Here is a 23,218-nt window from a genome sequence, read left to right as displayed (position 1 = left end):
GCATCAGAGAAGTTAAGTACTATGCTCAATATTGCCCTTCTAGTAAATTCCAGAACCAGATTTCAACCCAGAGTCTCTGACTACCAAATTTCTGCTCCTCAGTGATGTAACAAACAAGTTACGTCACTTCCTGGGCACCTCTGATGGGCGAGGTGTGGGGCTGAGTGTTGCAAGTTCGAGATGAAATACAACTCCAGAGCTTAGATTGGGGTCTACTTTGGGAGACAAGACATCTGTGGTAGATTAACTATGGCCATCATTGCTTTGCAGCCTCTCCCACCCAGAAGTGAAGTCTGTCCCTTTACCTCTTGAGTCTAGGATGGTTTTGTCACTTGCTCTAACAGAATGTAACAGAAGTGATGTGGTGTGTACTTCAGAGTCTAGGCCTCAAGAGGATGTGTAACATTCACCTTCTTCTTCTTGAAATACTGCCTTATCATCTCTTAAGGAAGTCAGTCTCAACTTCTGGAGGATGAATGACTGTGGAAGTGAATTCCAGTGCTCCTCCTGAGGGCGAGTACCAACTGCCAGACGTGTGAAGGCGGCCATCTTGGACTCCCAGCATGGATGAACCTCCAGCTAAGGGCCACTGTACAACTGAGCCACAGGGAAACCATCAGCCGAACATCCTGCCAGCCCACAGAACTGTGAGAAATATAGGTAATAGTTATTGTCACCTACTAAGGTTAGGGTGCGTTCTCACGCAGCAGCAAGTAACTGGTGCAGACGCACCCAGGACAAAGTCTCTCACAGTGCAGAGCTCATGAACTCCAGTGCAGGCTAGATTGTATAGTGGAGGCGCAGGCTAAATCGTATAGTGGGAGTGGGGTGGAGTGAGTTGCTGCCTAGGGGGAGGCAACTGAGCACCTCATACAGGGGGAGATATTGGAGTCCATGCGCCCATGCACTAGAGCGTGGCCCATGCTCTACACACTCTGGAAGTCAGACAAGGGGGGAACTGAGGTATAGAGGACTTAAAATGGACACTGAAGGATGAGGGGGTGCAGGCAAGAGAAAGGACACTCCCAGGTGCGAGGAGGGAGTGGGGGAAGGCAGCTGGACACACTATATTGTGGGAGAGATCTGAGTCTGGTTTTGAAGGATGAGAGGAAATCAGGAAGCAGACAGGATATGGGCCGTTGTATTTGAGGAGAAAAGCAAAGGCTGGAATGTGTGGCCAGTGTGTCATGGACATGGAAATGGCAGGAAGCATGCAGACAGAAGGCTGAAGAGAAGTGGTGGAGGGTGTAGGAGCTGGGTTATAAAGGGTTTTTATGAGCCATGCTAAGGAGCTTGGACTTTGCCCTATAGCAGGCAAAGGTCTTTTAGAAACTCATTAGCCATGTGGACACAGCGGTATTGGCATTCCAGCAAATTTAATCTGGTGCTGAATATGGTGGGTCAGGAACGGATGATGGATGAGTGTACGGGCTGTTGCAACTCAACAGAGATCCAGTGATGAGGGGGTCCGATGGGCTGTCCTCGGGGCAGAGTGTCAGGAGGTCAGCATGTAACGTTTATATCAAATTCAAGGTGGCTTTGTTTTAGAGCCTGCCAAGGGCTGACACTTGCTGTGTGAGTGCCACTGAGGGCTGGGTGCTACCTGTTCCAGATGTACCAATTCCCAGGGCTCTTTGTGTCTTTTCTTCTTTATCACCAATGTCCCTGCTGATGCTTGCGTGTAAAGCGGGGGCTGGCATGTCTCCCTCAGACTGTACTATTTACAAAGAAAAAACCCCTACATTCCGAAATGATTTAACAGTATATTGTATAGGTCCAATAAGCATTTGTGAGGAAGGAATATTGACACATCTATGCTTGAAAACATTTGCCTTTTATCTACAAAGCCTTAGATTGCCCAGGATTTATCTCACAAAGACATCGCTCATCAGGTTCTGTGCCCTTGGTTTTCATTATCACCAGCCTCTGGCAAAGTAAGTACTACACAGTTGATATAAAACAGAGACATAAAAGGGTTAAATCGTTTGCTTACAGCCTTCAAATGTATAGAGCTAAAACTGAAGACCTCAAGTCTTTAGACTCTCTCTTGGGGGAAGGGAATTTACCACGAGAATGTGAATTTATGCATGTTTGTAATAGTGCGGGTAAATATTGAACATAGATTTTGATGTTCATTGACTTGCTGGTACAACAACATAATTTCTTTTTAATAAAATGTCATAGCCAAATTCTGGAAGATTGTACATGGAACTCAGTGTTGTGACCCTGGGAAAGTAGGACAAGGGGATGAGTAAGCTGGAGAGGTCAGCAGACTTCTATTTTTTACTCTATACCCTTTATTCTGTTTGGAATTTTACCATGCATTCTTTGGTAATTAAAACAGCTCCTTAATAAAAGTTAAAAAAATAGAATTTAAGGCATATCCTTATGGTAAATCTCAAAATTAAAAAAAAACAAACAAACTATGATTCCAAGTGTCTTACATTTCTGGTGTATGAACTATTTTATGTCCTTTGGAAAGCTAACACGATTACAGAATTCCAACTTTCTGACAGTTTCTTGACATTTTACTGTTAAAACTCTCCTGCTTGGCACGAAATGACGTCCAGGCTGTCTCTGTGAGAAAGTGATTTCTGTTGCCTAAGTTCCAAAGTGAAATGCATTTCTTTTACCCCGGTGTGCCTTTGGAGTGCTATCTGTATTTCTGTAGCTAAGTAAGGACAACAGGAGCCACCAGCTACTTGGGGACAAATGGTCCTGTGTACCGCAGCTGGAACAGAATATGCAGAAAGTTCAGCCTGGCCACGTGGACTCGCCGTGGCTGTTTCACCGCAGAGCATGATGATTTTTGCAAGCTGCGGGAAGGAATTCGCCACCAGGAAATATTTTAGATTTCGTGGTATTAAAAAAAAAAAACCCTACAGAACTACTAGAACAGCTGAAAAAATAAGTTGCTTGCAAAAGGTTTGCCTTTATTGTTATTATTTTAAAAATTTTCTGGAGTTGTGAAAGAGCAGGTGGTTGGGTGGGGAACGTGGAAAGAGCCCTGGAAATGTGGTTCAATTCTATAAACAAGGCAGGATAGTGGGCTAATTAAAGTCAGACAATGGGCTATTTTGAAAGGCATAGATAAAGCGTCCATTCAAATGAATGCCAAGGACATAATATGTACCTCTGTATTCAAACATGGGCATTTTGAGTTGACAAGGCATTGCCTGCTCAGAAAACATTTTTTTTTCTTTTTTAATTCTTTCTGGGCTCATAAAGGGGGTTAGCTGGCAACCTTAAAAAGGATATGCAAAGCCCTGAAATATAAGAGGGAGCAAAAGGTGTGGGGGAGACACTCCCAGGGTAGACACTGATTCCCTTGAAAACATTATAAATAAGCAGGATCCTTCAGCTGGCAATTCAGAAAAAAAAGTAACATGTACTTATTAAAGAAAAATAACAGTTTTCCTAAGAGATTTAGCAATCAAACACAGAGGGACAGTTACTTCTAAAAAAATAAGAAAAACAAAACACTAGCAAAGCAGGAAGACACACACTGGGTCAATCGATGACCATCTGTTGAGTCCAGGCAACCAGGAAAATCTTCATAAAGCCAAATCACATGGTAGGGTGGATTCAGTTTATGAGAGTTGAGGCAAAAAAGTGATTTTTTATAGCAAATTTTAAGAAATCAGAGAAGAACGTGGGTATTTCTTGTAATAGTTGTACAGGCATTTTTGCACTCGTATGTCTTCAGAGCTTGGGACCACTGCCCAAATCTTATCCTTCTTCTAACTGTGGATTCAATTTCACTTACAAGTGCTTTGTTCTTTGATTTGACAAGACAGTCATGGCTACAATGGCTGGGATTTCTTCCTTGAAAAAGGAAGGTGTGGCTGACTCCCTAAATTTAAAGCATGGATAATCATTTTATAGTCTTCTTCTTTTAGCCTCTTCATTATTAAGGTACCACCATTAGAATACCAAAGAGAAGTAGCACAACCTATACATTGTCCAAGTTTCAGCAGGGTTTGGGGGGTAATATCTTGATTAAAATCAGTAAAGACTGATTTTGATATCAGCATTAGCATTAGCATCAGAATTAGCATTGAACACTAAAAATCGGCTTAGTGTATAGGAAATGAGACCATTGGTGGTCTACCTTGTTTCTTCTTTTCCCAACATTTCATGAGAAGTTAAGAGCATAAGGAAACTACTCTTCCTTTCCTTAGTGGCTGTTATATGTATCAGGAATATACATATGAGTCTTATAGTGTGTGAAATTATGAGAGAATGCTGGACACCATGGAGACTTGGAGAGCATATAAGAGGTGAATCACCAGAGACAGCAGGTCACCTGAGCTGATCAACTCTGCATTCCCTGGGCTCAGGGTTCTGTCTCTTCCAGCCCTCGAAAGGGAGCCGATATGCTCTCTGCCTTCTCAAGGGCGAAGTGACATTCTACATCCATTCCCATGGAGTGAGCCATGGGATACCAGCTTCTCAGGTATTTAGGTAATATTAAAAAATGAAACCACACTTTATCAAAAGGCACAGCAGGAGAGGAAGCTACAGGCAGGAGGAAAAGGGCAGTGAGCAGTAGGCTGGGTGAGGGAGGTCCTTGAGATCTCTAGGAGAGCAGCAGAGAGGAGTCTGTAAGCCGAAGGCAGCTGCCTAACCAACTGAGCCACCCAGGCATCCCTGTTTTCCTCTTTTGATAGAGAGGCCAGGTGCCATGGTGAGCCCAAGAGATCAGAGGTCCAGGAGTGGTGGGGAATGACAGAGAGGAACAACAGTCTGGAAGCAAGTTCTAGGACAGAGCTAGAGATAGGCTCTAGAAGAAGATCAAGAACTTTTTGTGTCTAGTTCTTCTGAGGATGTCTGGGCATCACAGATACAGAGGGTAATGGTTCTAACTGAGACTGGGTGTGGCATCACGTAAACAACCTACAAGAACCACTGCAGGGACAGGAGGGCTGAGGTCAAAGGTCATGACCCACCATCATGCCTGGAACCTGAAGGATCACAAGAGCACTGAGTGGAGGGCCTGAGACAAAGTGGTTATTCCAGTGCTAGTCCTTCCTTGGACCACAGATGTAAATTAAGAAGGCAAAACAAAGGCAATCCAGCAAATCTGGGTCAAATCTATACTCCACTGCTTTCTACCTGATATTTATTTTCCTCATCTGAAAAATAGCTATGAGTGCCACCCTCTCAAGTCCATGTGCTTCCTGTTGACAAATGGCATATGTTGTAAAGTATATAAATGAAAATTCATAAGTCCCTCTATCAGAGCCTAATGATAAATGATAACTATCATTAGTAAGAATTCTTATCTATCCCAGAGAGAACTGAGGTGACAGGAGGAGACCCATCTCTGTGGTGCCACCCATACCGTCTTCGACTAGACATTAAGTTAGTGTCAGAACATTTGTGCTCTACATAATCGGTCTCGTGCTTTCTGTGATTTCTCTGCTCCTCATTTCCCTTGAAAACTCAATCTGCAAAGTTCTACTTGAACTAGCGGAAAGGCGACTCATCTTTCTCAGAACAGAGAGGGCTTCAACTTGGCCTTGGAAGTTGGGGATAGTGTTGGCAGTGGGTGGGGCATGTTCTGAGGTCAGGAAGAGCTATCAAGGCAAACTGAACCCTGAGATGGGAAGAACCTAACTCTCTGCTTCTATTCACAAGGGCTCTGAGGCCCAGTGAGAAGAAAGGAGCTGCCCATGATCACTTCGAGCCAGAAGGAAGGGTTGAAACAGACTGAGAAAGGAGCCTTTACTTTTGGGGCAGAAGAGATGTCTTGCATGTGTTTTTCAAAGCTTCCGAGGAATCAGAGACACCTTGAGCTGCTATAATATACAGTTGCCAATTGCCTTACTTCTTTTAAATGCTTCACGAGAAATCCAAATGCAAATTGCAGATACGGACATCACCATGTTTGCACTCGGTGGTGACTGACGTGTGCCTGTGATTGGAGCTGCAAAACAGCAGCTGGGTATGTAACCAAACAAACCTGTAACCAGCAGTGTTGATAGAGAGGCAGACAGTTACGGACGGAGCTAGGCAATACACATCTGTCTCACAGAGTTTCGCCATCTCTCAACAAAGATCAAACACTTTCAATTACTCTAGGCCATAAATGCACTATATGGCACCCATTTACCTTCTGTTACTCCAAATTCTTCCATCAATAGTTACTGTTGTCGTACTTCTTTCTGTGTTTACAACGTTTTCCTTCCAGAAATAATTAGGAAATATTATTAACCAAGACACCCAGCTGACAATATGGCTCTATCTTATGTGTTCTTGGCATGGAGAATTCAGCAGCTAATTTAAGTGTAATGATTTAGGAAAATACAGAAGAGGAAAGTCGTTATGACTTGGAAAGCAAACAATCGAGGTTGATGTAAAAGAATCGTGACAACGGAAATGGCTAACTTTCGGTCTGTACGTGTATGTAATATTTATAATTTAAGACTGATATAATCCAAACATATTTCCCACTTGGGCTGTCTCGTCTTAACATGTTCTTCAGTTCAGGCCTTCTCAAACAACCTAGAAAACTTCATGTATTTTCCTTCATGTTTATGTAGAATATTAATCTAAAATAACTTTCCTGTCTATTTCCTTATTGTTCCTCACTATAGCATTTTGATGAATTGGCAAGATAGTTATTAGCATGCCCATAAACCAATAAAAGAAACTGAACAACAGACGCTGATCCCAGGCTCATCGGTATGTCCTCCACAGTGCCCTGTAAACCCCAGTGCTGCTAATAATTTTTACTCCAGAGTGATCTCCATTTCCTACTTTGTAAGTTAAAATTTCTACCCTCATGCCAGCTGTTGTGTACTCAATGATTTTAAACGAATCTTTATGATAGCTTAAGAAAAACTTGATTAGAAAGCTCAAGAGCCTGCAAATCATTCACTCAATTTCAAAGCTAAATGAAAAAATTGTGGCTATTAGCCTTATTGCTTCCTCTTGTTATCCCTTTTTGTTCTTTACTATAGATAACTGAGAGTTCACTGAATTTTGTGATGTTATTAGACTTTTTCAATGATTTGCTTTTATGAAGCCCAACTGAAGTCATGTAATTGAAAAAAGCATGTAACAAAAATCTACATCAAAAGTCTAATTAGGTAAATACACACACATAGTTTTGGTACTAGCTGTGGGTGAATAGCTCATATTTTAAATATCCTGATTGAAGATGGAGTAGTATGGTAAAGAATAACACAGAAAAGACTGAGAAAGAAAGAGAAAAACCACGATTTAAAACCAGATGTCCACAGTAATAGTGTGAAACCACAGGCTCATGGCGAGGATGTACAGAAGTGGTTTTAAGTCCAGTCTTTGGTGAAAATCTCTTTGGTGAAAGGGATTTTTCTCCTTTTGATTCCTACTGCAAAGATTGGAAAAATATCTCATGGTATCAAAAACAGATGTTCTGGAAGGAAAGTGTGGTAAAGATGCATTAGCACAGCCTGTGTAAGCTTGTCGAAGACGAGAATGAGTACCATAGTTAGGGTGGGTTTGTACCTTTCTTATTCTGGAAGTTCTTCCCACATGATATATTTTCCTGTGTTTTAATTTCCCTTGTTTGCATGGGCTATGGTCTGAATGTTCCTATCTTTCCAAAATCCATGTTGAAATCCAAACCCCGAGCATGATGATATTAGGAGCTGGAGACTCTGGGAGCTGAGTAGGTCATGAGGGGGAACCATCATGAATGGTATTAGCGTTCTTATGAAAGAGCCCTGAGAGAGCTCCTTAGGCCCTTCCTCCAAGTGGGGGTGTAATCAGAAGACAGCAGTCTGCAACCCAGAAGAGGGTCCTCACCAGAATCTGGCCATGCTGGCCCCCAGAACTTAGACTTCCAGCTTCCAGAGCTGTGAGAGATAAATGCTCACTTCTTAGAAGCCACCCTATCTGTGGTATTTTGTTATAGCAGCCCAAAGGGACTAAGGCAGCATGAATCACAGATTGTTCTACACAGTCCGCATCAATCTGTCCCTTTTAAAGGAATATTGAATTGGGAGCCAGAAGACCTGCCACCTGCTAACTGTGCAACCTGAGAACCATCACTTCCTGCCTCTTCTTCTTCTCAATGTTTCCATCTGTAAAATGGGAAACCGTGTAAATATCAATTTCACAGGACTAGTGTGTCCATCCAATGAGACAACACAGGGAAGTGCACTTTAAACTGTCTTTATGCAAATAGTACTGTACTCCCCATATCACATGACTGTGCTGCCTGGTTCTTTGTCTTTAGTCTAGAGTTTGTTATGCGGTCTTGTATTTTTTGAACACAGATTTTGTCTCCTTTTCACTATAACATTTCAGTGTCACTAGGCCCACAACAGTAGCTCAACAAACTGATCTGGGTGGAGATAAGAACGTTGGCTGTGTGAGGCTTAAACCTCTCTATTCTTTGCTCTCTGGTCAAGTTCTCAAACTCAGATGTGCAAAGGAATCACCCAAGGAGCAGGTTAAAAATGACCATTCTCTGGCTGCCATTCAAAATCTCTACATTAGTAAGACATGGGACAGAGACCTGGAATCTGCAATTTAAAAAAAATCAAACAATATGGCCCATTATGAATTATGTTTATATTGTTACATCTCTGAAAGAGTGAAATGTCAAAAAAAATAATGTAAACATATTATGTGATAGCCACAGATCTTAAGCAAAAAATGTTAGGTAATTTTTCAAAGAATATAGTTATAGCTCCCATTTGGAAATACTATGCTTTCTTGTCTTTTTCTGTAATTCTGTTTGGCCTTGTGCCTTGTCACTGAATGATGTATTGACAATGATGCCAAGGGGTGAGTGAGAGCTCACTCACACTGGGCAGATACAACATCTGTTCCTTGACTATGACTTTGATCTGTGCTTTTTGCCTTCCCCACTGACAACATGACTGGAACGTCCTTAGATCTCACAAGTTTGGCTGTAGCTGTGGCCAATCCACGTTACTTCCACAAAGCTGTGGTTCCTTTGGAATAGTCTCTGAATTCCCTCTCTCAGGTGCCTGGGTGGCTCAGGTGGTTAAGCATCTGCCTTTGGCTTGGGTCACGACCTCAGGGTCCTGGGATCATCCCTGTAACGGGCTCCCTGCTCAGCAGGGAGTCTCCTTCTCCCTCTGCCTCTGCCCTTCCCCCCTCTGCTCATGCTCTCTCTCTCAAATAAATAAATAAAATCTAAAAAAATAAGTTTGAATCCCCTCCTTTCTCTCCCTCAAGAGACTAAATTGGTATGGATATTTGAAACGCACACCCCCATGACTTCTGAGCGGACAGTAAGAAACACTGCGCTAGGAACAGACAAGGAGCAAATTACTCCAATTATATTTTTATCAACTAAGCTCCATTTGTTGAACTAGAAGAGAGGAGGTGCTTTAAAATAAAGGAAGGCAGAAGATGTGCAATAAAAGTTCTTGGGTGGGAGGAAATAGAATCTGGAGTTGGTTCACTTGAAATGCATCCCGGCAGTTTGATTGTGGAGCGGTGTTGAACCCTGAGCCCACATTCTGAGCAGAGCCGCCCGCCCCCAAGAACCATTGCCTTCTATGTCAGCCCCTGTTCTTGGTGCTGTACATGCTTACCATGTTTGCTCTTGTGTCCTGCACCCAGCAACATGTGACGACACAGGACATTCATGTGGCTACGTGTTAACAGACTAAGCAATCACAAACCCATCTTGGTAGCCAACCACTACTCCCATTCTAGAATCAATTTGGGAGATCTGGGTGCAACTCCTGAAACATCTGAAGCAGGGTGGAGCTATTTAGGAAGACATGGAGGGCAGGCAGAGGCTTCAGATGGAAGACGTCTGCAACTAGGATGTTTTAATCCGATTTTGCATGCTACAGAGAGGCTTTTTCTAAGCTGTCTCTACCAGATTTAGAATAACATGTCGACACTTAATATCAGACTGGAGAAGTGAGACCCGGTGTCTAGAGAAGGGAGAGGGGAATAACTAATCTTGAAAGAGGACTTCGGCTTGCAAAGACTTCAGAATGAATTAAATCGAGACTTACATTAAATCTTGAGTTATTTGTCTGCCTGGATCGTTTTTCTGCCAGTAGATCTTTGACTGTGTGCTTCACTCGTACGCCTTGATACACGCGTTTGCTGTAGTCTCCTGGGACTTAAGCAAATGGAACCAATGATCAAAGGTGGATGAAATGATAGGTTAACCTCCCCAGGGGATGTATTCAAGGACTCGTCATTGTGGTGTGGTTTGCTCATTAGAATGACAGACTTCTTGAATCTGAAGTGGCTTCAGTAGAAGTCACTTAGTCACTTTCTTTGAAAGAAACTTGGCCAAGCTCTACTTACCTGGAACACCCCCACCCCCTTCCACCTTCTACACAACAACTCTTCAGAATGTCTCTGTTTTTGTATCCTGATTTGTCAAGATTTATTCCAGGAAGGCTTACAATTTATGCTTCAGTTGCAAGATGAGGAATCGGATGCACCTTGAAATAATGCTTCTTACTACCTGATGCAAAAGTTTGATTTGCATGATTCAGTTTGCAGAGTGACAGCATTTCTGCCATATCATATTCCTACCTGATGCGGGTGAGCTGGTCAACCAGACTGATGTGGGTGTGCTGCTTTAAGACTGCTTTAAGATTATGTTCCTAAGAAGAAAGCCATCTGTTTCTGTTTACTGCACCAAATTAAGCAGTTTTTATTATTGAAAATACAGTCTTTCTTTTTCTTTTTAAAAGATTTTATTTATTTATTTGACAGAGATCACAAGTAGGCAGAGAGGCATGCTGAGCAGAGAGCCCGACATGGGGCTCGATCCCAGGACCCTGGGATCATGACTTGAGCTGAAGGCAGAGGCTTTAACCCACTGAGCCACCCAGGCACCCGAAAATACAGTCTTTCAACATGGAGAGCTGCTGCTTTGAAACTAGGCTAAGGATAAGGGAAGAGGCATTCATGACTTAACAAATATTTATTGAGTACTTATCAAACATATTAGTATGCTCGGTAATTAACCTGTATTATTTCATTTGATCCATTTTATGAATGAAGAGACTGAGGTCTGGGGCTGAATTATTTGCCAGTGTCTCATAGCTGCTAATAAGCAATGGAGTTGGGATCCAGACTCAGGTTGGATTCTAGCTCTAATAACTGGGAACATTTGCTGTTTTGACTGTGATGAAATTAACAGAGAGATAACAGACTATAGAGAAGAAATTTTCCCCAAGATTCTGAAATTGGCAACACTGCTCTTAGGGATGGTGAATTCCTTGTCATGGAGGACAGTCAAGAAACGACAGGAGAACCTTCTGTTTGGACAACTACAGAAGCATTCAAGCACTGAATCGCAGCCGAATGGCAGGAACTAGAAGATACTTTCTAACTGTGAGATCATGGTTCCATAGTAGGTTGGATGGTTTCAGTTCATTTTAATTGAGCTGTTGCACTCACTAGCGATTTCAGCTGGTATAGAATTCAGCATCAGTACGCATGGCGAAAGGTAGTCACGCGTATATGTGTGGGCATGTTACCAAAAAAATTCTCGAATCTGGTTAAATTTTTGGATAGTCTAGGATATATTTGACTTCTGAGTCAAACTTCACAAACAAAGAGAATAAAAGGCAGGCAGGAAGGAAAGAAACACAGCCCAAACCTGAGGCCGAGGAACCCATCTGAGGGAGGAGGCTGCTGGCTCAGTGGCCAGTGCCTCCATGACCATGTGTTCCTCTGCGCACAGATGGGAGAGGACCACAACCTCTTAAACCCAGCTTTTTTGTCCATAAAATCTCTCTGCAGCCTTTTCTAAGATGGCCATGTGAAAATATCCTGAACTACCAAGTTTTATACAAGATGCCTAGATAAAATGAAGGAGGGGGGAAAATGGAGGTTTCAAGGCAACATATTATTTAGCTCAAATAAAGCCACATAGACCTGATTTCACAAAAATAAAGTTATTTGAATGGTCCCTTGGGTCTAAGTTCAACAGGACCTAATTTTGGTCTAAATATCTTTTAATGAAGAGGCTTGAAATACTTCTTTCAAATTGGCCTCCAGTTTAAAGCTTGAGGACTTTATGTTTGTTCTGAAGGAATCTAGGTGCTGCCTCTAGAATGTATGGGATACTTTCCTTTTTGGAGAAGCGTAAGGCCACATTTACCCATCGGTGATTTATCGAAGTATTTTCTATGTGTCAGGCATGGCGTCCGAACTGGGGATACGAAAGAATTTGCTATCTAGTGGGAGGAGAGAGAAACTTAGGAGATAATTTCAATGCAAGGGTGCTCAGGGCAACAACAGAATTATGCCTAGGACATTCTGAAAAACATAGACATGTCAATTCCCTGTGAGGGTGGGAAGGGACTGGGGAGGCTGATGGTAAAGTGGGCAAGAACATTCCAGGCATCGAGGACCCCAGGGGCAAAGTCCTGAAGGCAGAAATCAAGCAAGATGTGTGATGGAGGAAGTGAGGCTGGAAGAGGAAACAAATAGGCTCAGTCGTGGAGTTTCTGGTGGGCAAAGGAGTTTGGACTTCATCCTGTGGGTAATGAGTCACTGGAAGCTTTTAAGCCTCTAGTGTGGTTCGGTTTGCATTTTAGATAGACTTTTCTGGCAGCTGTGTAGGGGGTGGATTTATGAATCACAAAGCCACAGGGAGATCAGTCAGGAGGGTTCTAGAAGAATTCACACAAGAGATAACAGGTTCATTTTTGTTGTCCTCTTTGTTTTGTTTTGTTTTTTAGAGAGGGAGGGAAGGGAGATGAGGGAGAGAGAGAATCTTAAGCAGACTCCATGCTGAGCACAGAGCTCAATGTGGGGCTCAGTCTCATGACCCTGAGATCATGACCTGAGCTGAAATCAAGAGTCTGATGCTTAACCGACTGAGCCACTGAACCCTCCCACTGCAGGAGATAATGGGTTCTGAGTAGTGGGAGACAGGAGGGCAAGGAGCAGACATTTGAAAATTATTTCTGTGTGGGAGAGAAAGAAAAGGGAAGATTCAAGGGTGATTCTCGAATTTTCCCCCATGGGATTGGTCTGGGTATGTACGTTTTGGAGCCAACATGATGTGCTGGTAGTGAAACCAGGAAAGAGGATAGAATTACCTGGGGGAGTAAAGATTGGTCACATGATGGCACACATAGGAATAATACCAGGTGTCTGGTACACTGGGAGAAGCAGGCCAGGCTGTTCCCAAGGCCCCAGAGGATCAATATCTTGGGAACTCCTCTAATTCCAACTCCTAACACACTGGTTGGGGAAGCTCTGGGGTAAAGATGGAAGTTACAGATGAAAGCCTGGGGAACATCCACATTTGAAGCATTGTCAGAGGAAGAAGAGAGAAATGAAGAAGATAATGTAGAAGAAACAGTTGGAGAAGCACCAGGAAAACCCAGCGGAATAAGGCTTCCAGAGAATTCAGGGGGAGAGATTCCAAGAAAGAAGGGAAAAGCATGAAAGGCAGGAGAGAGTGGTCCAGGAAGACAAGGACAGCAGGACTTCCACTGCTTTCAGTTCAGTGGTCGATGTCAACCTTAGCAAGAGAAGCTTTGGAAGTGTAGCTAGAAGCCAGGTCAAGGGTCAAGACAGGGATAGAGACTTCTTCTTGATGTTTGAATGAGAAAGGGAAGCAGGTATTAGATGATAATTGGAAAGAGCTACAAGGTCAAGGAGAGGTTTGCTTATATTTTTATGTCTCTCAATTTATGGATGGCAGAGATTTGAGGATATTTGAACAGGTCAGAGGAAGGAATTAAAGATTTAGGAAAGGGGAGAGTTTGATGGAAGGAAGTTGAAGATAAAGCAAGAAATTGGGGGCAAGGGCATAGGTTGGCTTTCAATCCCTGAGATGAGGATAAAGAAGGACCAGAGAGCCGTGGTGGCCAGGTGGCCTGATCCATGGCCGAGACAGCTCCCGTGTGACTGGAAGCAACCTGGATAGGAGAGTGACTCAAGCACTAATAGAATAAGACAGGTGGCAAAGCCAGAGAGACAGGTCAAAGAGAGAAGGCACCCCAGGTATCCTCACAGCGTGATCCCTGGACCAGTAAGTAGCACCAGCACTGCTAGGAACTTGCTAGATGGGCAGAGTCTCACGCCCTACTCCAGATGTACTCAATCAGAATCATCAGGGCTGGGGCTCAGCAAACCATAGTTTAATAAGCCCTCCAGGTGATTCTAGTGTTTTCTGAAGTTTGAGAACCACAGGTACACATAACAGGGAGGACTTCATAGGGTTCCTGTTCAGGTGGGGGCCAACTCTAACGTGGGTATTCCTGGTGGAGTGAAAAATGGGAACAGCTGGTGATTGACGGTGGGCATGGGTACAGGTCTGAGAGAGAGAAAGGTAGGGGAGCTGAAGAGGTCCAGCCCGGATTCCTTGTCTGTCTCTAGACAGGCTTGGCTTCACTTTTCCCCTGAAGGGCTTTTGAGTTGATGATTTCAATCTGATTCATCAATTCATACTTTGTGTGCATGCCAAGAAGCCTAGGAGAAATATACATATTTTAAATAAGTTTAACAAATAACCACATGGTAATTGATAGAGGGATAAAATTTACGAGACGGCAAATAGCCAGATCAAAACTTCTGAAGTTTTGTCATCAACAATCAGTCTTATGTACCAGTTGGCACCAACTTGGTACAAAGTATGGGCCAAATGCCACAGGGGATGCAAAATAAGATGAGAACATATAGCAGATGTCCTCAAAGAGATCCTATTTTCAGGAGAGAAATGAGATATTCACATGTGAAAGGGGAGGGGAGGGGAAGAGCACACTTTGGGTGGTCGATGTCAGTTTTGTGGGAAGGGATGGGATTCAGGTTGGATGCAGAAGGATGTAGATGTGTTAGGAGCAGGGACAAAGGTCTTGCAGGCATTGGGCATGGCATGAACAAATGCAGAGGTGGGAAGGAACAAGGCGCATGCAGAAAGGGAAGGAACAAGTGTAAATGGAGTTAATGGGCTTAAATGCCATCTCCACGTACATGAATGACAAATCGATATCCTATAGCCCAGACTTTAGACTTAGATATTCATCTTCACTCCGATGTCTAGGAGACATCGAAAACTCCTCATGTCCAAACCTGAATTCTATTCTCCTCTCCACATTTGCTTTATCTGGAAACCTCCCTGTTCTCAGTTGGTAGCATCTCTACCCTTCTAGGTGCTCGGTCACAAAGCTATAGGCATCATCCTGGGTTTTCTCTTTTTGTCCCGCTTCACAAACTATTCTTTAGGAATTTGTGATGGGGCTACCAACAAAATAGATCCAGAAGCTGCTGACTCTCCTCCCCATCCACTGTTAGTTTTGGGTCTTGATCTCGGGTCATCTGTCATATAGATTACTGCAACAGTCTTCAGCCCCCTTCAGTCTAGACCCGGTCTATTGTCAGCCCAGCAGCCAGACAGGAAAGCACAACTGTGTCACTTTTCCTCTCAGAACAATACAATGGCTCCCCATTTCGCTCAGGGTAAAAGTCAAACTCCCTAGGATGATCCGTGATCCTGCCGAGCTCACCTCCTAACAATCTTCCCTTGCTCACGGTACTCCTGCCAGTCTCTGAAATGCACCAAGCACACCGCTTCTGCCTTCGGACCTTTGCACTGGCCGTCCACTCCATCTGGATTATTCTGCCCCCAGTTATACACAGGGCTACGTGCCCTTGCCCCCTTCCTGTCTTGGCTCAAATGTCAAACATATTTAAAGTTGCATCTTTCTCATAAAACATTCCTAATTCCCCTCACCCCATTTTACTTTTTCTTTCTACGTAGCACTTGTTACTTTATAATGACCTATATAATTTCCTTATTAAGTTTTATTGCTTGCTGTCTGTCTGCTCCTTGCTAGAATGTAAGCTCTATGAGGGTGGGAATATTTGCTTGTTTTCACTCACTGAAACATCTCAAGTGCCAATGCCTAGAATGGGACCTGGTGTATAGTAGGCTCTTGTAATTATTTGTTGAAAGCATCCTTTTGTTGGGGGCGGGGTTGAGATTAATGCACATGCTGAAGATTGAAAACCAGAGGGTAAAAGTTATGATTTTTTAACTAAACATTTTGAAGAGGAGAGTACAGTGTCTTTGTCATTTTGTGGGAAGGTTTAAAATACCGTTTTGGAAGATTAATCTGAGGCTGGAGTTCTAGGAAGGGTTGGGGATGAGGAAGTGGGGAGGACGGGAAAAGTAAAACAGAGGTTAACCAGAAACAGTGGAAATGACAAGGAAAGCACAGATTTAAGAGAACTTTCAAAAGAAAACACACATACACGTACACATACATACACACATGCATACAAACAATAAAAATGACCTCCAGGATTAAGAAAAAAAGTCAAGACAGGGAAGAGAGTCAGTTTTCATGGGGAAATAATAGTTCGGTTTCGAACGTGTTGGCTTTGAGATTGTGGGGGCGTTATCAGACTCAAATATCCTATAGACAAGATAGGGGCTCTGACCAGCACTTCTAAGAAACTCCTTTTAAACTACTGTAAATAGAATTATAAAAATAAAGTTCTCTAAGGAAGACTTTGTGGCAATAGAAAGTTAGACATCCTAGCAGGGAGCCTTGGAAGCCGCTACAGTTCTGATGCCCAGGGGAAGGCAGGGGACTGGGAAGGTGGGAGCGGGGACAAGAGGTCAGAAATGGAGGTATGTAATGTATCAGAGCGTTAGCATCAGGGAAGTGCAGAAAGACAGCATAGAAAAAGAAATTATTGGTGTTGTCAAGAATCCAGCACCTTGTATATGCTTGATAAATACTTGTGGAGTAAATAAAATGACTTACAGGAAAATGAAGGCACAGAAAGACTATAGGGTTTGGAAAGGTGGAGATACTCAGAATGTGGGACACAGCATTTTCATAAGAGGGGTGGATGAAATCCTTTCTCTAGGGCTTCACGGGGGTGTGGGAAGTAGGGAGACGGGGACACAGGGACATCAGTGTCCTGCTCTGAAGCAGAGCTACGAAGCTACAAAAAAAGCAAGTACTTACATTTGACACAGCACAAAAAAATGAATTACAAGCACGTTTTAATTAAGCAATGGAGCCTGGTACAATTTCTTTAAACTATCACCCAGAGTATTCTTTATGCTTTGGGAAATCTGAAAGTTCTTTAACCTGTCCTGTCCTCCCTTTATAGAGAGGAGTTAAAAATTCTACCAGTATTCCTTTCCCCAAACATTTCTTTCCGCCTGTGCATTGTGTCTATTTGAAGAACCCACACCTGCATAAACCAGGAGCTGCTTAAGAGTTTTTATTCAAATACTCTAGATACAAACTTGCATTCTGATCAGTTGTTGAGAAAACAAAGACCTGTGTTTCCAGAGAGAAAGCACAAGCAAATTTATTAAGAAGAATCAACTTATCCTTTAGAACTTGGGAAAAAATTTTGTACTGCTGTATTGTGACTATGTACACTCAGGAAACTATCTCATTCACATCCTCTCCTTTCCACTATTTATTTTGGTAAAGAATTTAGCCCATAGTATGCTTAAGAGTCTGTTGCTCTATTGCTTTTGAAAATTAAATATTTTCTCCATCACAGCAAACCCATATCTTCTGAAATAGAATATTTTTTTTAAAGATTTTATTTATTTATTTGACAGACAGAGATCACAAGTAGGCAGAGAGGCAGGCAGAGAGAGAGAGAGGAGAAAGCAGGTTCCCCACTGAGCAGAGAGCCCAGCGTGGGGCTTGATCCCAGGACCCTGAGATCATGACCTGAGCCAAAGGAAGAAGCTTTTAACCCACTGAGCCACCCAGGTGCCCCTGAAATAGAATATTTAAAATGTGGGCAATTCATCAATTGTTTCTAGTTATTAAATTCAAATACACTTCCTTGCATTTCCTAAGAGGGTGCTTGCTATCTGTGGTAAGGGAATGGAGAGAGCTTGAAACAAAAAGAGAAAAGAACCGAAAACTCTCCCACAACTTTAGGAAAGAGCAATTCATGTTTTGAGTCGCATCATTTGACAATGGAAAAAGTAAGATAATAGGTGATGTCTCTCTGAATTGTAGTCCCTCATGGTATGGATTCACACATTCCCACTCAAGACAGATTAGAATAAAATCCTGAATGATGGATTATTGATGGACAGTGTTCATGTTTGTTCCATGTCTTGGCCTGTCAGGGAAGGGCCAAGAATGGAGTCCCAGATGGTCAGGTGTCAATACGGTGTGTTGGCTTACCCTCCTCTTGCCCAAGTGCCCCTCTCTGCCCTGCTGACCAGCTCAGCCTGCCTTGCTAGGGATGAGAAGGGAGGCAGGTGCCCCCATAGGAATACAAAGTGCTCGATCTGCACCTGCTAGAGGCTTGGTGTTTGTGGTTCCACTTCTGACGTGTGGGGTAGATGTCCTACTAGTTTCAGTATGGGAAACCTCCAGGAGAATACCAGGAAAGGCAAGTTCCGCGATTAACAATAAAATGTGCAAATATTAATTACTAAGCAGAAAATAATATATACTATTTATGAAAGTTTCAACTGGAAAGATTAAACTTTTTAAAGTGAGGTCAAGTTAGTTAAGTGTGTTAGGATTCTGTGGGGGTTTCGTTGGCTCGCCGCAGGCACCCACAACCCCCTCCCCAGGGCTACCCTCCCCCCACCTGAAGTCTCACACCTGGATCCAAAACTTAGCACTTCGGTCATTTACCCACTCCTGGCCGCAGTGCAGAGATGCTCTTATGTGATGGCTCTATCATCTTATTTTTCGAGATCAGACTTTGAAGAGCTGGGGCATTTTTAAAGATACTAATTTTTCTTTCATGTTCCTTTACAAGGTATTTTTGAAATATTCATTCGTTATTTATTCACACTGAAAATTATCATTTTCTTTATCTCAAATTTGTTCCTGAAGGGGTGGGTTTTACTCTATGTTCACACGAAAACCTGTATCCTCAAAGTGAACAAACTGGAAAAGATCTATAGACATGAAATTCTATGAATCTCGTGAAATGACAGCCAAAGCTATTCCTTATCCCATGCACGTGGGAAGTCCTTCATTCGTAAACTAAGAACCTAAAACAAGATGCATGAATAAAAGGTATCTCAGGTTCTACATTTATATATATTCTTCTCCTGCAATTCCCTTATAATCGAGAGCTTTCCAGAAGTTCCATTTCACACAACATTTCACCATCATGGAAAGGAATGCTGCAATACCCAACTTTCTGTTTTATAAAAATAGCATTCCGTAGAATGATCTTTCAAAATAAGCACCTGCCTAAACTCTAGGCAGCAAAGGTAAACCCAACAATTAGTAATTCAAAGCGACTAGAATTATGAAAATGTTACCAAGAGTTCTAAATTGTCAGTCTCTGGTCTGTGTTTTTATAGTTCTGCATGTTCTAGCCAGATTTTAGGGGTATTTGTTCTTGTTCTTTGCTTCACGTTATGACTTTGTGATGTCAAGAATAAACGCTAGGACTATGAAATTTTTTTAAACATTGTAATACTTGACATTGACTCACCACTTTCCATTCTGGATGGTTCTGGTGAATTTCCTTCTTAGCGGCGATGTCGTATGTGAATGTCGTGTTCTCCTTGATAAGGGATCCTGGTCTCTGGTCAGGTAAGCCTGATCCTGATGGGAAAGGCTTCTGTACATGGTTATGATGCTTCTGCAATGACTTGCTTTAGATTTGATTACATGCAAATCCTCTGGTGTCTGTTTCTCTACAATTTGCATCCCCGATGTAGATTATATATAAGGTACTTTTTTCCTCTCCAAGAAGATTTTTATTTAGTAACAATGAGTTTCCATTAGGAACAGACTCTCTTAAAAGTTTATTATGGAAACAAGGAATCCGTTATTTGTTTTGTGAATAGCAGTGGCATTTTCTATTTTTTTAATTTAGAGCTAGGTTTAAAAAAAAAATAGTGCATATAAGAAAGCTCTTACGTCCTGGTAGGAAATATAGGTTCTATGCCTGTAATTCGCAGATTGTGGGTATATAATTTTTAAAAGCTATGCATCTCTCAGATATAGAAAGAATTCTAGGAAGAAAAAAATAAAAATGAATACCAAATGAATACATTGTAATACAATTGGATAACCTTCTTGTTATATATAAAACATAAACTTATGATCTAAACCAGAGGCTCCTAAACCTGGAAGTACCTCAGAATTAGCAGTGGATGTGGTAAAAATACCTATGCCCGGCCCCAGCCAATTCTAATTCAGAAGTTTCTGAGATACTGGGACACCTGGGTGGCTTAGTCAGCTGAGCATCTGACTCTTGGTTTGGCTCAGGTCATGATCTCAGGGTCATGGGATTGAGCCCCACGTAAGGCTCCCTGCCCAGCATGAGATTCTCCCTCTCATAAGATGAAATCAGAAAGGGAGACAAATGATAAGAAAGTCTTAACTATAGGAAGGAAACTGAAGATCGATGGAGGGGAGGTAAGTGGGGAGATGGGGGTCACTGGGTGATGGGTGTTAAGGAGGGCACTTGATGGAATGAGCTCTGGGTGTTATATGCGACCGATGAATCACCAAATTCTACCTCAGAAACTAATAATCCATGATATGTTAATTAAATTGATTTCAAATAAAAAAAGATTCTCCCTTTCCCCTCTCACTCTACTCCTCCCCCTCTAAAAATAAAAAAAAAACTCTTATTAATCTTTTTAAAAAACAGTCTTTTTGAGGAATATTCAGTGTCATGAACTCCTTTAGAGTAAAACAAAATAAAACAAAACAAAACAAAAACAAACAAAGCAAAAACAAAAACCCCAAACAACCAAATTTTAGGTACTTTCTGACATTTCCCTTATTCATCTTCAAGGACCTAGAATTGCTGCTTAATCTAACTTTGGTTCTGTCTCCCAGTCCTGAACAGTTAGTTCAGTCTGGATTGGTCTGGGACTTGGAATTTCAGGGCTTGAAATCGCGATTGCCTGGTGGTTCTCCGCCCTGGCTCTGACTCACAGGCTCTTACCCCGTTTCAGATCAGTGGGATCTGGAGGTCCCCAGCAGTCCAGGGCACTGACTCAGGAGGTCTGTGAAGTGTAAACCAATTTCAGAAACTAATAACTTTTTTGCCTTTTACTCTCTCATTCTCTCATGAATGTATGGAAGGGTTTTCTAGAGGCGAGGTGACTTGGGATATATGAATGGAGGAGCAGATGTGAGAGTCTAGCTGTTTTCTATGAAGCCAGACTTTCAGGAGGGATTTGCCAAATCATAAAATAATCCCACTCTTCTCAATAAATTTGTTTGTTTATTTGAGAAGCATAGTTATTTTTAATTAAAAAATTTTTTTAAAGATTTTATTTATTTATTTGACAGAGAGATCATAAGCAGGCAGAGAGGCAGGCAGAGAGAGGAGGAAGCAGGCTCCCTGCTGAGCAGAGAGCCCGATTCGGGGCTCGATCCCAGGACTCTGAGATCATGACCTGAGCCGAAGGCAGTGTCTTAACCCACTGAGCCACCCAGGCGCCCCTAATTAAAAATTTTTTAACATCAACATGTAATGGTTCATTATTGTTATTTTAAATGAATAATAAATATCTTTTCTTAATGCTTAGTTTAAATTTCCAATATAAGATATATATATATATATATATATATATATATATATATATATATGGATATAAGTCATATTTTAAAAAAGCAGGTTCTTCAATTATTTGTAAGAGAGTAAAGGAGTTCCGAGACCACATGGTTTGAGATCACATCCTTTGGAAGAGCACCTGTAGTATAAATGAGTTTCTAGAGTGTTCTAATACAGATATATAAACTTTGTATCTGCGCTTCTCTTATGGACAGAATACGCCTCTCGGGGTCTCTGTATTTCTAAAACAAAACCAAAAGGACAAAATCTGTCTCAATTCCCCAGTGTCTAGCACCTGTTTCCTTTACTCCTTTAAGTGAACGAGATGAGGAAGAGCCATTGCCACATGATCCTACAGCCCCGCTATTTGCATTCTTTTCCAGGCAGGGGTCACCCCAACTCATTCTTTCTTACTCCTCTAACCGAATAGCTCCATAGTAACATAGTAAAATAAAGTAAACACTCTTAAGTGAACTCTACTATTTCTGCAATGAATTCCCCAAGCATGTTGATTCTTGTCAACATTGCACTGGAAGCTTTTCAACCTTTCGAGTAGGATGGAACCATTTTCAAACACGGCTACGACATGCATTGCTGATAGAGCCCAACCTTCTCAGCACAGCATTTGAGGCTCCCTAGGAGCCGGGTCTGGCCTACCTTTTGTTGTATCTATCACGTCTGCATTCCTCACAGTCTCTACCCCAGCGCTCCGTGGGGATCTTGGGCCACTTGCCTCAGAATCACCTGCAATTCTTAGAAAACGTAGTCTCTTCTAGATTTGCTGAGTTGGAATATCTGACGATCACGCCGGGCCATCTTCATGCTAAGCGAGCTCCCTGCCCCCATGCGATTCTTCATAAATACTGAAGGTTGGGGGCCCCTGCTCTCACTATAATGGTTGGTGTTCAAATAAGTCATCGGCGTTTCCATTTGTCTACCTTTGCTCATGGTGTTCTCTCAAATCCAAGCACCCTTCCCTCACTTTGTGTGATTGAAATTCTACAAATTTTTCAAGATTCAACACCAAGGCTACCTTTGCCAAGATGGATTTAACGGCTCATTTCATGGTGCTTCTCGCTTGAATCTCTCTAGTGGCACTGGTTTCATGCTGCTTTCCATGCCGTTCGGTGGCTTGCATATTCCTCCTTCATCCCCGACCAGGCCGTCTTTCTCTTCTTCTCCATATCCCCACGGCACTCAGCTGTGTAGACGGTGAGTGGTTGCAAGGGTACGTCGCCGCTATGGTAGGTCACGGCCACGCAGAACCCGGCTGTAAAATCCATCAGAAACAAGTTTCTGGGGACAAGCAGCAAGACAAAAAACATAAAGTGTATCAGAGGGGATCCCGTTATTTTGCATGGTAAAGAAATGTCACTACGAGTATACCTCTCTTTTTCCATGAGCTGAACACACCACTGGAGTTTGTAAACATCTCCCTGGAGGGGGTCCTGTACTCATAACTCAACAACATAATGATTTTCTAGAGCAAAGTTCATGTAGAAATGTCCAGAATCCTGCAGTGGCATTTTGGATATTAGATGTCATTGGAAAAGCTAGAATGCTTTCTTTTGCCACAGATACTTGCTTCTGCTTTAAAATACCCTTTATTTTGGACGCTTGCTGTATTTGCATACAACTCCAGAACTGTTTACATAGAATTAAACGCACTTTTTAGAAAGTTCCCAGAAAGGTTGTTTTCTTATTCCGAGGAAAC

The 23,218-nt window shown here is 42.3% G+C and overlaps 1 protein-coding gene across 1 annotated transcript in view; it reads right to left on the bottom strand.

Annotated features, from left to right (window-relative positions):
* Positions 1–22,787, bottom strand: part of POU2AF2 (POU class 2 homeobox associating factor 2) — a 34,695-nt gene extending 11,908 nt beyond the window's left edge. The window contains exons 1-3 of the mRNA XM_047694018.1: positions 22,538–22,787; positions 19,420–19,532; positions 9,996–10,105 (exon numbers count right to left, since the gene is read on the bottom strand). Coding sequence (XP_047549974.1) covers positions 9,996–10,105; positions 19,420–19,429 — 120 coding nt within the window. The 5' untranslated portion in view covers positions 19,430–19,532; positions 22,538–22,787. The remainder of the gene's footprint in view (positions 1–9,995; positions 10,106–19,419; positions 19,533–22,537) is intronic.
* Positions 22,788–23,218: the final 431 nt, after the last annotated feature.

The sequence above is a fragment of the Lutra lutra genome, chromosome 10 (genome assembly GCF_902655055.1).
Source record: "Lutra lutra chromosome 10, mLutLut1.2, whole genome shotgun sequence".
NCBI lineage: Eukaryota > Metazoa > Chordata > Mammalia > Carnivora > Mustelidae > Lutra > Lutra lutra.
This window is presented reverse-complemented; position numbering and strand designations above follow the sequence as displayed.